At 39.8% G+C, this 15,483-nt stretch overlaps 1 protein-coding gene across 1 annotated transcript in view; it reads left to right on the plus strand.

The window, feature by feature from the left end:
* The first annotated feature begins 2,075 nt into the window (after nt 1–2,075).
* The window catches only part of si:dkeyp-23e4.3 (rho GTPase-activating protein 7), a 113,005-nt gene continuing 99,597 nt past the window's right edge, over nt 2,076–15,483 (plus strand). The window contains exon 1 of the mRNA XM_031750356.2: nt 2,076–2,283. Coding sequence (XP_031606216.2) covers nt 2,163–2,283 — 121 coding nt within the window. The 5' untranslated portion in view covers nt 2,076–2,162. The remainder of the gene's footprint in view (nt 2,284–15,483) is intronic.

Raw genomic sequence — 15,483 nt, forward strand, 5'->3', positions numbered from 1 at the left:
ATGAAGTTGTGCATCTTATCTTTCTACTTCTTCTTTTTGCTTCATCCTTTGCTATCGTCTCTTGTATGTCCCCTCATTGGGTCTCTTTCTGTGATGTTATACTCATTTCCTTACAGTATAATGTGGCTTAAGTTGACTATTGGGATTCATCACGTAGATGAAATTGAATTCTCTCTGAGGTTTGTTAGAGTCAAGTAGCAAGTCATGCAAAACAATTCAAAGGCATAAGTCCAATTTCCAATCATTTATAAAGGAGTAATTTTCTCAAACTGTTGGTTAAACATCACAGTGAAGCCAGAAATCCTTTATATGAAGCTGTTTCTCCACTTGCACTGAAACTTTGAACTCTTCTACGATTTACCTGACAGAGGTGCATGTGAGAACTCAGATGTCCAACACAATCTGATTTTTAATCTGCTAGCTCCATAATAACAAGTCCATGTATTGTCACATTGCATTAGCTCAACTAATATGCCAGGACATTTAGTAGTAGCAAGTGAAAGGAAGGGTCACTGGAGTTTGACCATCCAGTTTAAAATGTTTGAACATCACAAAGGCTTACAGGTTATGGTTCTGCAGATGTTTGGGCTGCCATGGTCATCGTTACGACTGATACGGTCATTGTGTGACCAAAGTGAGAGCTATGTCTAGTTCCATGGCATAAAATCAGGCATGTTTTCAGTAGGTGCTGGACTTCACCAGGGTTCTGCTTGTTGCCAAGACCTGACGGTCTATCCTGTGTGCCTAGTTAATCAGGGGTTCATCCTACAGCAAGATAATGACCCAAACCACAGGTCCAAGCTATGCCAGAACTACCTCAGGAAAAAAGAACAAGATGGTAAGCTTGGAAACATGGAGTGTCCAGCACAGTCTCCAGACTTAAACCCCATCGAATTGTTGTGTGAAAGCAAGGCAAACTACAAGTGCCACATTTATAGGAACATCTGCAACAGATGTGTGAAGAACTTTCTGAATACTACTTGATTTCTATTGTAGAAAGAAAGCCGTGGTGACCAAAGGTAGCTACTTTGATGAGTCAAAAGTTTAGAATACATTTTGGTCTATAAATTGACTCCATGGTTTCTTTTTTAACTAAAATTTGCTTATTTGTACTATAGTTTCTTATCAGAGTGCAATGAGACATTAAACTGCACAATTTCCAATAAAAAAAAATGTAAAAATTGGGGCCTTCTAAAACTTTTGACCGGTAGTGTCTCAGTGAACAACTGAAAAAAACATCCCAGCCTGATTCTCTCAAAGTTGCTCAAAGCTCATGTGAGAAAAGTCTGACAAGTCAATCCTTGCATCATTCCAAACAAATCCAAGTCAGCCTCATCTCTGAAAGCTGTTCCTTAAACAACATCCTCCCTTCAAAGCTTTCTTTGACATAACTGAGACCAAGCTGCCTCCACGAAGAGGCCCGATAATGAAATGATCAGAGTGTGTGCGGCAGTGCAGTGTCTCGCAGTGTGCATGAAAGTGTTTGTGTTTATAATGTGAGTGTGTCTGCTTCCTTTTGCGTGCGTGTTTATACTGCTGATGCCTTTAACCCAGGTTAGATGTCATTTCCTCTCTTCAGGCCGGCCAAATCCTTTAATTTCTCACACAAGCACGCACACACAAAAGATAAATACTTCTCATTCTCGCTCTGCCTCGCACACACACGGACACTCTGTAATGATTCGCTTATCTTTCAGCTACACACACACACACACACACACACTCAAAATTGCACTGATATTTTTGTGAGGATCTTCGCTGACATATTACATCCCCTTGCCCCATAAACAAATTCTTAACTCTCAAACACCCTTTGAAGGTTTGTCCCAAAGTTTGGACCATCCCAAACATCCTGACTTTATGAATTTGGCTCTCACAAAGATAGATGTACCCACATGCTTAACTTTTTGAGTGTGGAGCTGCAGGGAGGGAAAGGGCTGTGCTGTTTCACAAATTGCATACAGACTTTTTGCATCAAGTGTCAGCCCCCCTGCCTCCTCTTCTACCTCCTCCTCCTCCTCCTTCCTTACTTTGCTGAACTCTTAAGTGAAACACACCCTCCGTATGAGCCGTGACAGAGTGAACGCTGCTCGCATGGATTAGAAACTGTCCAGAAACGCAGGTTTCTCACTGGGAATATGTGACTGTCGAACGTGTGGAATATGGCTCAGCACACGACGGTAAAATCTCAGCTGCGGAGATCTTTCAGCGAGCATGTCAAAGACTCCACCAACAAGGCTTGGGATGTCTTCTGGAGGGGTGTGAGGGAGAGGCGGCTGTGGGGTGAGTTGCGATTCGATGTGAGTGAAGATTAATTAGCTGGAAAAAAGCGGTTTATGCAAGGTTGCAGAAGTGTTTTGGTGAAAGTGTTTTGTGCAACTCAGCATGGTGAAGGAAACTGATATTAGGGAAGGGAGGTATAGTTAAAATCATCCGTCTGTTTCCAAAGCAGTTGAGATGCTGTGCAGAAGGTGAATTAAATCAAAATGCAGTGGTTTGCAAATCAACTGAACCCTAGAGTCCAATCACAAAGTTTTAAATTAGCAATTTCATTGTTTTTCTGCTCATCTTGAATTCGAAGCCAGGAATGTATTTCAAAAAAGTTGGATCAGGAGCAACAAAAGAGTGGAAAAAACACCTGGTGGAACATGCTGCTTTTAACTGAAGTTCACTGGCAACAGGTCAGGAGAATGAGTGGGTATAAAAGGAGCCTCCCAGGAGGCGATAGGGATGGTTTCACCTCTCTGTGGAAGAGTGTGTGGTGAAAAAGTTCAGTAAGTTAAGGATAATGTTTTCCCTTGCAAAGATTATGGTACACAATATTAAAGATTCAGATAATCTGGATAAATATCTCTGCAGCATGAAGGAGGCTGAACTGGGTAACATGCATCTCTGTGAACATCCACTGATGCTACATGAAACATAACATCCAGGCTTTGTTTTATTTAGGCTAAGTTATGCTTAATTCATCAACATGCTATCATTAAACAGTCAGCAGCACTGGCCTTTATCAGTCCAGACCACGAGTCACCATGTGAAAACATTTGGATCATTATGTAAGAAAAAAACTATACAATCGTTGTTGGACCAAAATCAAAAGCTAAGATGTTTCTCAGAGTCATCTGCAGATGTTTCCAGCATCACCGGTTTTCTGGAAATTCCACTGCATCTCTGAAGGAGTTGTGATTCACACACTCGTCATGAGAGACTGTTGAACTGAGGCGAGAGTTCAACAAAACAGCCAGAAGATGTAAAGACTCACCTCAGTATTGCTTCTATTTATTGAGGCAATGCTGAAGTGAGTCAGAACCCAGTTTGATGGGAGATGTGATCAGAAAGCCTTACCTGATTGGCATTTGGCCAATCCCACACTCACAGTCACCTTTTCATACACCTGTCTGGACTAGTTGGTGTTTTTAGGTCAGTCTGTTCACTCTTTACCCAAAGAAAGCCTACTAGTAGTAGTCTTTGAAGCTCTTTTGTGAACTGAGTGGTTTCTGTCAGGTTTCAGGCCTGCGTGACTGGGTTTGCATCAGAAGTTAGGGAGGGTGGTGTCTGCTTGTGCAGCTAAAACCCTGAAAAGTATTCTAGTGTTCATCAAACACGTCTTTGGTGATATAAACTCAGGTGCCGAGACTCATCAAATGTTGTCTTCATGGGTGCGAAGAAAAGTTCTTGCTCGTGCGTTTCTTGAATGTGTGCTGGATTCTTTACCTTGTTTTTTATTTTGGGGATGACGCTGCGGGGACATAAATCTGGTGAGAGGTCCAGACTGTGAGTGAAGACTGTTTGTGTAGGCAAAAACAAGTAAAGCTCCAGGATATCACATCGGAGGATAAATTCATGGTGCACAACAACAAGTGACTGTTGAGCTGGTTCATTATCTCACTCCTCACCTGATGCACTGGCTTCAGGTTTGGATACTGCGGTCTCTACAACTGAAAACTACTAAGAACTCCTCGGTTGTAGCTGAAGAGCCAATCTATTATCATAAACCAGAAGAAATCTCTTTCTAGATGACAAAACAAGGTTAGTTAAAGAAAAGTTAAACTAAAATTGTGCAAAAGTCATGCAAATTGCAATAAAAGATAATATGTACACTATAAATTTAAGCAAGAGCTGCAAGAACATATGACACAGAAGGCGTTGTAAGTTGGTTTCTAAGGTGTTGCTCTGGCTTTTCCTCATCTTCTAGTAACTTTGCTGGTGTCTTCAATCGAGGTATTTCGATTATTTCTGTTTGGGTCCTCACTTTATTTCCACCATGCTGGTGAATTTGTATCAGCATCAGATTATGGTAGAAATGTATTTCTGGGACTAAAGAACACCAAGTCCTGAAGATCTGAAGCATCATTGCCTCACTGGCATCATGAAATCTACACCTTTGCCTTTAAAAGCTAATAATAATAACATCCATGGACCGTATCATAACATGGTGGTCAGCTGCTGCTTTCTGCTGTCCATCATAGACAGTTCCATGAAGCCACTAGCATGCGAGCTGCAGCCGTAACTGATTGTGGTTTCACGTCTCATTGAAGCTGAGTGTTTTCCTGCGCCTATTTCGCGCTCCGAGGCAACTCGCAGGGTGATACTCGGGGTGCTAAACGGAGCTCTCGGTTTTCGAGGAATCCCAGCGTGGCGTCCGCAGTGAGAACTTGAAAGCTCTCTCTCCATCTGAGAGGTCAGCGGCAGCATTTCAGCGCTCTTAACACAAAGCAGGTTTTAAAGGATCCGTGAGCCCGCGGAGAAAATATCATGCGGTCGAGCCAAAGCTGGGTTGGTCTTATTTTCCTGGAGGCCGTTTGTGTGTGGGCTTGTTAGGTGAGCCTGTGACTAAAAGGTTAATTCACTGAAGTAGCTGGGAAAATGTCAAGGTGACCCCCGAGCGTGACTCTTCGCCTCCACCTGCTGCGCCCTGTGTGCTCCACTCTCAGGTGTAAATGTGAATGTAAAGCAGGATGCTGTGAAATACCAGCGCTTGCAAAAAAGTCGAGCTTCAAAGGACTTTCAGTGCTAAAGTGAGAAGTTGAGAACGGAATAATATTTTCTGCTGTGTGCATATGGATGGATTATGAAACCGAGGTCCTCCGGGCAAGACCTCCACACTGGAGAAAAGACAAAGCAGCTCATGCAGATGTGTCTTTTTGTCTCCAGCTCTGTGTCTTGCAGGTATTTTGTGACTCCTGCTAATGATTTGACATCTGTTTGGAGTGTTTTCCGTGGACATTTTTATTCCATCCTTCAGTAATTTTCTCCCTTTTGTTGTTATTCGTCTTTGATGATAGTTTATCAGTTCATTTTTGGTCATTTTCTGTGCTATTTTGGTTATTTTTGTATTTCTTTCTGGGCTGTTGTGCAGGTAAAGTCCAATTTTCAGTTATTTTCACCTACTAATTCATTCCAACCTGTCATGTATGCTTTATGTACTCACAGCATTTCATTTAAGCTGCCAAACTGAGAAGAAAGTTAATGAGTCAGCTAATGTTGGTAGCTCGTTACCGGGTCTCATAGCCTACTGAGATCATGTTTTGATGCTTTCTGCATAATCGTTGGATGTTTCTCTTTTCACTGGTGCTCATTGTTTTCAATAGTGTAGTGGTTTAAACATTACCTGGACAAGCAGAGGTTTGCTGGTTCAATTCTATCCAGAGGTTGTGTGTCAGAAAGAACCAAAAGGCAGTTGTGTAACTCTTCTGAATCAAACATGTGGATCTGCGCTCTGTGAAGGGAGCAGAAAATGTAGCTTTTCATTATTTCTTAATGCTATTTTATAAACAATGGTAACCCAGAGATGTCTTTGTGAGGAGGAAACGCCACCAAAATAAAAGTACCAGCTGTTTCTTTCTAAGCTTTCATACCAACACCAGGCTGACACTTTTCTATCAAAGCGAAGGGTAGCAAAGTGAAACTGTGAAGCAGTTTTCATATGTTGGTTTCACAGGATTATATTCATACTGGCTCAAAAAGATTTCTTTTCAATAGGAGCAAAAAATGGAAATGCTTTTGAGGATCACAAATTCTTCCAACTGATCCATTGTTAGCGTTATTTTAATTTTCTCTGTAGCATTTGGAAAGAACACTTTCATGTGGGCGTGCTTTACAGAGCCCTGATTGGAAGTCGACTGAGGTGGAACAACGAGCAACTTCCACAAAAAAAGTTAGGCAGCCATTCATCTTTGGACGAAACCATGGTGTCCATTTGGAATCAACAGCTCTTCCATACCGACAGTTTGTACTACAGAAACATATTTCTGTGTAATTATTTTAACCAAATTCAAGTAAAAGTGGTGGATTTGACTAAAACATCAAGAACTTCAAATTCATGCTGCAGTAATGCATCACAAAGAGGCCATGGCCTGAAACATAACCCTACTTTGGCTATTTTACTCTGAGACCGTGATTTTTAAAATTCAAACTAGAAAGTAGAGACTGAAACCATAAGATCATCATTTCAGAGATTTTAAATAAAGGGACTCGTAGGGTCTATTTTATATTGAATCTATACAACTGGACATCTTTTGCAGCCACAGTAGTCTCCCCCTGATGGCCGTTTTAAAGAATGCAGGTCTAAGGTGATTCATAAAGGATTTTTTATACATGTGCTCACTGTGACTGTGTACGGAGCCCCGCAAGTGACATAGGAGGAAAAAAAAATTAAGATGAACTTTTGCGCAAATGTTTTGGCCGCATCCTTCAGAGGCCGCCAGCTCGAAGCTGACCGGGACGTCAAGGCACGATGTGCCGGGAGTGCTGTAGTGGACCTCGACCTAATGTTAGCTTCGAGATGGTGGGTAACAGATGTCTCTGAAAACATCGGAGCACTTTTGCAAATATGTGATGTCTTGATAAACCGAGCAGATATTTGAAGTTTACACAGCTACATTCACACCTGAAAATATCTTAAAAATTATTTTGTGACCCAGAAAGAGTAAGATTAAAACTAAGTAGCTGCCGCCATTGTTAGAAACGAATTGGTTGGGCCGCACTATGAATTCTGGGATAGGTTGGGTCACGAAGGATACACCGACTCGGCCTTCAAATGCGACCTGCGAAGGATGCAGTCTATTTTGCGAGATCTCACAAAAGTTTTGCAAGATCTCGCAAAAGTTAGAGCTTAATCTTCTTTTTTTTTTCACCCATGTCCCTCGCGGGGCAAAATCAGAGACAAGTGAATGAAACGATTAACATATAACCAGTGTTGGAGAGTAACGGAATACATGTACCAGTGTTACGTATTTAAAATACAAAATATGAGTAACTGTATTCCGTTACAGTTACCGTTTAAAAAGGTGGTATTCAGAATACAGTTACTTTGTTGAAATAAAGGGATTACACGGCGGTATTTTCCTGTTTCATATGTTAGGCTGTCCCCTCTCTATTTTTGGTAATTCCACGCCGGTGGAAACCCAAACAAAACACACATTATGAGGCTAATGCCAGGGTCTCAATCTCCGGCCCATGTCACCTCTACTTGCGGTCGCATAATGACGTGAAAGAATATTTTTTAAAGTTATTATTCAAAAATTTATTTAATACGAAGGCAACAGGCAGAGTGTTACAGGCACAACCCTAAAGAATGTAGCCTCATGGGCAGTGTAGTCCGTGCTGCAGGGAGAATGGACTGCCATACACGTTATGTGTCTGTGAGCGAGGGAGGGAGAGAAAGGAAAAGTCCGAGCTGTCACCGAGCAGAAACGGGAGCTGGAAGCATGTAAATATAATAATAACCACAGCAGCCAAGAAGAGTGCCTGACGAGCCCATTTGTAAGTAAGCTATTAAGACTCAACTGTACACTGTGTTCGTGTTTTCCTCCGAAACAATAAGTTCCATTGGAGCAGCCTTTCAACGCCTCTCTCTGTCTCTCGCTAGCAAAGTTGACCCAGACAACAAAGTAAAGCTAGTTTTCGGCTACCAGCCCGACACGAACCCGACGTATCAGCCAGAGTTTTTTTTTATGTGGTTCAGAGGCACGGACCTTTCTATACACGCGGAATAGTTCTCTATACAAGATCGCTGCAAAAAGTGCATCCTTACCTAATGTCCACCTACTGTTACTCATTTATATTAAGATTTAAACATCTAGTCGGTATTGGTATGGCGGGTAACCTTCAGTAATCGTAATAAATCGCACAGCAATATTGCATTCATGTAGTTGTAAAAAGCATGACAATATATTAAGTAATCCAAAGTATTCAGAATACGTTACTCTCATTGAGTAACGTAACGGAATACATTACAAAATACATTTTGGGGCATGTAATCTGTAATCTGTAGTGGAATACATTTTAAAAGTAACCTTCCCAGCACTGCATATAAAACACCAGCTTGCCTCTACTTAAACACATATTGTGTGAGTTTTCCTGAATATGAACACCACATTAATGTGGCGCCACAGAACTGCCACATTAATCGGAAACACACAAGATTGAAATATACACACATTCCCATTGACCCCAGTCTCCTGTCATAACATGTAACTGTGGCCTCATTTTGGAAGAAGTGGCGAAATGAAACAGAGTCTGTGTTGATCCAAACAGCGGGGAGTGGGATATGTTACAGATCAGCAGGCTGCAGAGGACGAGGCCGGTTTCTGAGCTCAGAAGCTTTTAATGACAACGCTGCAAATTCAGAAGAGCTACCTGCAGGTCTTCGAATGAACGTGAAAGTTGAGTAATCGTAGTGCTATTAACACCAGTGTGTGTGTGTGTGTGTGTGTGTGTGTGTGTGTGTGTGTGTGTGCTCTGACAGCTGGTTTGGGTTTTCTAGTGAGAACAGATACCTGACTCCAGCTGTGTGTACACTTACATCAATGTGTGTGTGTTTCTGGATCACATCAACAAATGACGTTGGAAGGGTTGTGCTCACTGATTGGCTGAGAGTGCGATTATGTAACGATGTGGTTCAGATCCCTGTAGCACACATATTCACACACAGCTGAGAGAAAAGCAGCTACAAAAAGTTTTGGTAATGGCTCAGTCACAGGGTGTAGGAAAATAAGACAGCAGCCTTCTGGTGACGAGAGAGAAAATCTGTGTTTGCCTTGTGCCTGCATCGTTGTTTTTGTTTTTTTATGGTGGTTCAGAGGTTGAGTGTGCAACACCTTCAACCTGTTGGCGACCACTTTCAATCAAGAAGGAGAGGAAACTTTCAATTGCTCTATCAGGTTACCTAGTTCACAGCTGTCTCGACACAATAGTGACTGACTTTAATCACTCTCAGACAGACTGTCAAACATTACAAATATCTACAGCCTGATTGCCAACACAGACCAATGAATCTGAGTCAGTCTGTGCTAATGAGCACAATCCATCTGCGATGTGTCTCTTTGCTATAGAGGACTCAACTCAACTGGTTGCCAATGTAAAAATGCAAGGTTCCTTAGCACCAATGTCATTGTACTGATAAATCATCATCCTGCAGCAACTGAAGCACAATGTCTGTTTCAAATCTATAAGGGCTCCATCTGGACTCTAAAAGTAAAAAGTGTATGTGAATTAGTGAATCACAGTTAGGCAATCATCACCATTTCCAACTTGTACCCATTTGATTTCAAACTAATTGTAGAGTAACACATTTTGAGATACTTTGCAACTTGCTGCCATCTTTAGTGATATTAAAGTCAGTGAAGATGGCATCTGACTGATCCCTGTCTTTGAACCAAAGACAGCAAGAATACATTTAGATTTTATTTTTGTTTGTTTGTTTTGGCTACGTTTTTTGTTTTTGTTTTTTTTTTTAATTTAATTTAAACTATTGATGCAGGTGAGGATAGACATGAAACAATTAAATTTTGCTATCCTCCATGTGTGACACCAAAGATGTGATTTAGTAAAATATTATTACTCACAAAAAACAAACTAATTTAAACTAAAACTAATTTAGCCACACAATAGAGCTGACAAAAGTGTGTAACATTCATAAAATAATTTGAAAATTGCCAAAAAGCTTTTGAGATTGTCAAGCTTTTGAGCTAGCTAGCTAAATATTTGTATTACCAGGTGTTCTAGTGTTAGCTAGCGTAAGTTAGAAAGAAACATGGCTCAGGGTTGGATTTGATTTTGTAAAACAAACAAACCCCAACATGAATCGATTGCCCCACTGATGTCACTTGTAGTAATCCTCCAATAGCTACATTTCCATTTGGTTTGACAGGCTCCAGAAAGAACTGGCTAATGTTAGCTTATCTGCTAAAGTGAATAAGCTGTTTGATACCCAGTATAGCATATAGCTGCTAACGTCATTGTTTCTATCTAAAAACACGTCCGTTTAGAGGTTTTGTTTGTTTGTCAGTATGTTTAGCTTGTGTTGGTGGGCTGTTAACTAGTCATTTAGTGATGTTAATGGTTACTGAGCTCCATTTCTAAGCTGACATTAGTGCTTGCAGCTAATGTTAGCTATTGTTACTTTTGGGTTTCTGAGGAGGCATTCATATAGAAATTAGTCCACAGGCTGTTAGAGGCGCCACAGAGTAAAGTCTAATTTGTACTGAGTGTTATTATAGTCTCATAAGCACAGGCAATAAAGCTTAACCAATAAACACTAAAAAACTACAACTATTAAGATGCATAAAAACAATATGCTATTTGTGATTAACATTCACACATTAGTATCATCACAAAAAGAGTTGTTTGTACACTGTTCAGGGGAACTAAACCCTACAGATTTAGATATCCATACATGATATTCAAGCTGCTACTCTAGTGACAGTAAGTGATGGTTATTTTCTTCTTTTATAACCAAACTGTCACTGAAGTGAACCAGGTTTGTGTCTCTCTTGAGGAGTGACAACTGTGTTGACTTGTAGTGTGAACACAACCCTCGAGAATCGCCTCTAAATTTCATTCCTGCCTCTCGTTTTGTCCTCTGGTTTTCTTTTGTTGCTCACTGTCTCTGAGCCTCTCCACCACGGCAGCCATTCTTCATCAGCCTGTCCCAATATTTAGAATAAAAACATTTTGTCATAATTCAAATCCCAAATATGGCTGTCCATTGAAACCTTGCAGGCAGCATGACTCCAAACAGTCTGTGTCATAAGCTTTCTATAAACTCTTCTCCACCGATATGAAAGCACGAGAATATCCAGAAACTCACAACAGGTGCAGGTGCCTGCAGATTCATGTCCATGGAGAATTTGAGCACTTAAAAACCTTTTATAATCGTGTGGATTCAGCTCATCTTTTGTATTTTATGCAAACATTATGATTAAAAGAACATGATGAGTAACTGTTGTATTTTAGGCAAAATCATTATGTTTAGCTTAACCTAATCCAGTTGCTTTTACTACTTAAACTTAACCAGAAAACATATCTTGGATTAATAACATCTCCCACCTCCACCAACCCCTCCACCAACCCCTCCAACCACTAAATTTCAACTTTTTCATCTTTTAAATTTGTAAATCACTAAATATAAGAGTGAAAATTGTCATGATGGACACGGAAAAGGTGGCACAGCAACACAAATTAACAGATTTGGGGTTCTGACTACTGCCTATAGACTGGATCCGTTCACACACCAATCACTTTAATTCAATTCAATGTCAATTAAATTTAAGTTAGTCCGACTAATTTTCCTGCCAAGCAAAATTAGCAAGCTTCCTTTTTTCCATCTTACCTAAATTTTGCCAAAGCTGAAATATTTTCAAATGAACAAATGCTCATTTGCCATGTTCGCATCACTTGAGACAATTCACCCTAATTACATACAGCACCACACAAAACGCTTTGCTTTTGGTGGATTTTGGCTCTCTATGACATCACAGAGATCCAAAAGTGTAAAAAAAAAAAAAAACTGTGTAAAGCTGCTGTTTAGAGGACTTATTATTTGTATATGTTTGTTTTGGGTGTTTTTTTTTTTTTGTTTGTTTTCTTTACTTTGGCCATGTTTAATTTGTATATGACAGAAAATAAGGATAATTCTAAAAGGTCCAGTTGAGAGTTTAGGTTTTCTCGTCATTTCCATGATTTCACTGTGGGCGGCTTAATCAGTATTTGAAGGCAGATGTGAGAAATGCTTGATGGATTACTAATTCTCCCCACAAAGCGTTCTTTTAATTTTGGCTTGCTCGCTTTGGGATCAATTTGCCACCAGTAGAGTTGTATTGATGGAGAAAAAAATAATTACAAAAAAGCGTAAATTTCCGTCCTTGCATTTTTTTATTTCCGATGAAGCCGTAGAAGCTTCTGCTCTCCATTTGTATAAACAGACAGCAAATTATACAGTGATTTTACAGTTAAATAGCCTTGCATAATGAAGTGGTTCTTGAGGATAAAGATGATTAAAACTGAAAATGAGAAAGCAGAGAGTCACCGAGGCTCTGAGCCAAAAGTGATGGGGGAATCGATGTGAAGGCTGGTGTTTGTTCTGCGATCAGAGACGGGCCAAGCTAAACAGCCGAGTGGGGAAAACTGGGGTGAGAACCAGGGTGACACGCACACACCGAAACAAAACACAAACTTCCCCTTCATGTCTCTGCAGGCTTGACAGTAAGAGGATAACACACACAGGGTGACACACACTCTTTATAATCAGCTTTCAAACACACACACACACACACACACAGAGAGAGTTTTGTTTTTTGCAGCTTGTGTGGTAAATGATCTGTTTTGGGACAGAAGGAGCAGCATGACTGCAGAAAAAGGGCATGTGTGTTTCATCATCTGTCTCTGAGCGACGGCAGGACGTGAGGAAGAGCGTGTGTGATGGAACGAACTGCAGGGTTTAAAACACAGGAGACAAAGAAATAACAAACACACTGTACTCTCCCACAGTTTGAAGGCTCAGTCACGGCAGCACTGCTGACACACAAAACAGTGGATACAATTCAGTCCTTACTAGACTTGTAGTCAAGACCGCCTAATCCGAGACCAAGACAAGACCAAGACCAGAGGGTATCGAGACCAAGACAAGACCAAGACCAAGACCAAGTTGAGACGAGACCAAGACCGAAACCAAGTCGAGACGAGACCAAGACCAAAACCAAGACCGAGACAAAAAAAGTCTTTAAACTGCAGCCAGATGCTGCTTCGTTTACGGGTGTCAGGCATATTTATGTGTTTTTGCTTTCGCACAGCCCTCCTCACCGCTGTCTACTGTCTCACTCACTTACTGTCTACTGTCTCACTCACTTACTGAGAGGACAGACGGATGCTCCACTTGACTGTCGCGTCTCTCACCCTCTCTGTTTTTCACATAATGATATTATCCTATATCCTCGCATGTGATTGGCCACAATATGGAGGGATTGGAGCATAACTGAGCCACTGTGTGAGAGCTGAGCAGCGAAAGGAAATTAAGTGAGGGTAGAAATGACTGAAAGATTATTAGGCTCTGTTTTGAGTTTTGTTCAAAAAGAATGACTTCATATACATATATATATATATATATATATATATATATATATATATATACATATATATTACTTCTATATACATATGCAGGACACCTTAAACTAGTTTTTTAATTAAGCAGCAAGGCAGAACAAAGTTGGGGCTGTATCAAGACACAGGACTAAACCCCAATTCAACCAGACCCAGAACTGATCCGAATTAAAACAGGACTACAACAGTAACCAAGACAGAACCAGAATCAGAACTAGATGATAGTAGCACTGAAAATCATCATAGACCTGCAGTACACTTATTTTTTAATTCTACCAAAGTACACTATTTAGATTCTGAAAAGTTTATATAATTATTTAGCCTTGTTGTGCAAACAAGCCTGCATAACTTAATAAATATAGAATTTGAAAAGTAACAAATGGTATCTAAAAAGAAACACTAGGTACTAGATACATGTTCTGTACTCTGTTCCTCTCTCTCCCTCTCTGCTCCTCTCTCTCCCTCTTTGTGCTGACAATCAAGCCAAACACCAACATCATCAAATATACAGTTGAAACCAGATATTTACATACTCTTCAGATAAAAACACAAACACTTATTTAATTGTAACATCAAATCAGACTAAATGTTTATTTTTTTTAGATTGATAAATATAAAAAACATATTTGTTAACTTTAAGAGTAAAGAGAGAAACTTTCTGTATTTCTTAATTGCAAATGGCACCAAACTGTATTCAAAACTGAGCCACACTTATGGAGCTCCACAATTCTTTTCCTGGTGTTTTGGTTGACATCTCTTGATTTTTCCATGTCACAGAAACAGGCTCTGTGTTTTGCCTTATATGCATCCACAGGTGTGCCACCAATTTACTCACATGGACTCTACTAACCTATCAGAAGCTTCTTCAACTCAGAATGGAATCGTCTGGAGTTTTCTTATTAATTAACAATAAACTTAGTGTATATGTACTCCTAAATTTGATGAAAGTGATTAAAATAGACAGCTCCCTCTTTTTATTCTGACATTTAAATAATTCAAAAGATATTTCAACATTTATTTATCTAAAACAAAAGTTTACTCTAAATTGATGTTTAACAGTAAAAATAGTTTTATGTTTTCTACCTAAAGTGTATGTAAATATCTTGTTTCATCTGTGAATATACTGCTGTGTATTGAAATTCCTCTTGTTTTGCATAGATATACTGAACAACATACAAAGCATAATATATAAAATAACATCTACCTGAGTTTTTTCTTTGAAAGAAGCTCCTTATGTCCATTGTTGTGTTCATCAGTACACAATTGAAACCAATTTAGAGAGTTTGTTTAGCCGTGGAGGGTAACAACTGAAAATATGAAATGTAAGCTAAGACTCTCTAAAAAATCAGCATTGTTGTTCGGCTTTTTATTTATCCATTTCTTGATTCACTCGAAGAGTAAGTAACGCAACCAACTGATCAGTTTGATATCAATCTTTTGTGATACACCATCATATTTACATTATTTGTACAGTACGAATGATTTGCTTTGGTACCTGGTCAAACTTAAGCTCTCCTCTATGGGCTCAAAATGTGGTCATAAATATTTTGTACTTGTAAATCAGGATTTGTATGTGTAAAAAGAATTTGTGCGTGCGTAAAAAAGATTTGTATGTGTAAAAAGAATTTGTGCGTGCATGTAAAAAGATTTGTATGTGTAAAAAGATTTGTGTGTGGACTTAGCCAAAAAACCCCTGCAAGTTACAAGTACGAATTTTGACCCTATTTTTCTTCCTGTCATCTGATTGGTCAATGTCATGTCAATCACAAATGTAACAATCCAATCAGAGAACAGATGGGTTTGGCTGTCGGAGGGGCACTTTTTGAACTGCAGGTCCTTGAAGGGTAATACAGTTTGAAGCTGGAGGATCTCTATATAAATATCCGATAGCAGCTAGGTCCCCTAACTTTCAGCAGCTGTTGAAAGGATAAAGTTGTGGTATGTCAGTGGTTAGAAATACCATTATTACTTTAGGATTAGTTTAACACAAAGTCAGGGCTGACCCGGGACCATTGCTGTGAGTCACAGTGCGCAGCATAAAGGTCCTTTCACATCAGACGCAGGATGTGCTGCTAATGCTAACTGCTAACTAAAAGCAAAGGA

Source organism: Oreochromis aureus, linkage group 10 (assembly GCF_013358895.1).
Source record: "Oreochromis aureus strain Israel breed Guangdong linkage group 10, ZZ_aureus, whole genome shotgun sequence".
NCBI classification, from domain to species: domain Eukaryota; kingdom Metazoa; phylum Chordata; class Actinopteri; order Cichliformes; family Cichlidae; genus Oreochromis; species Oreochromis aureus.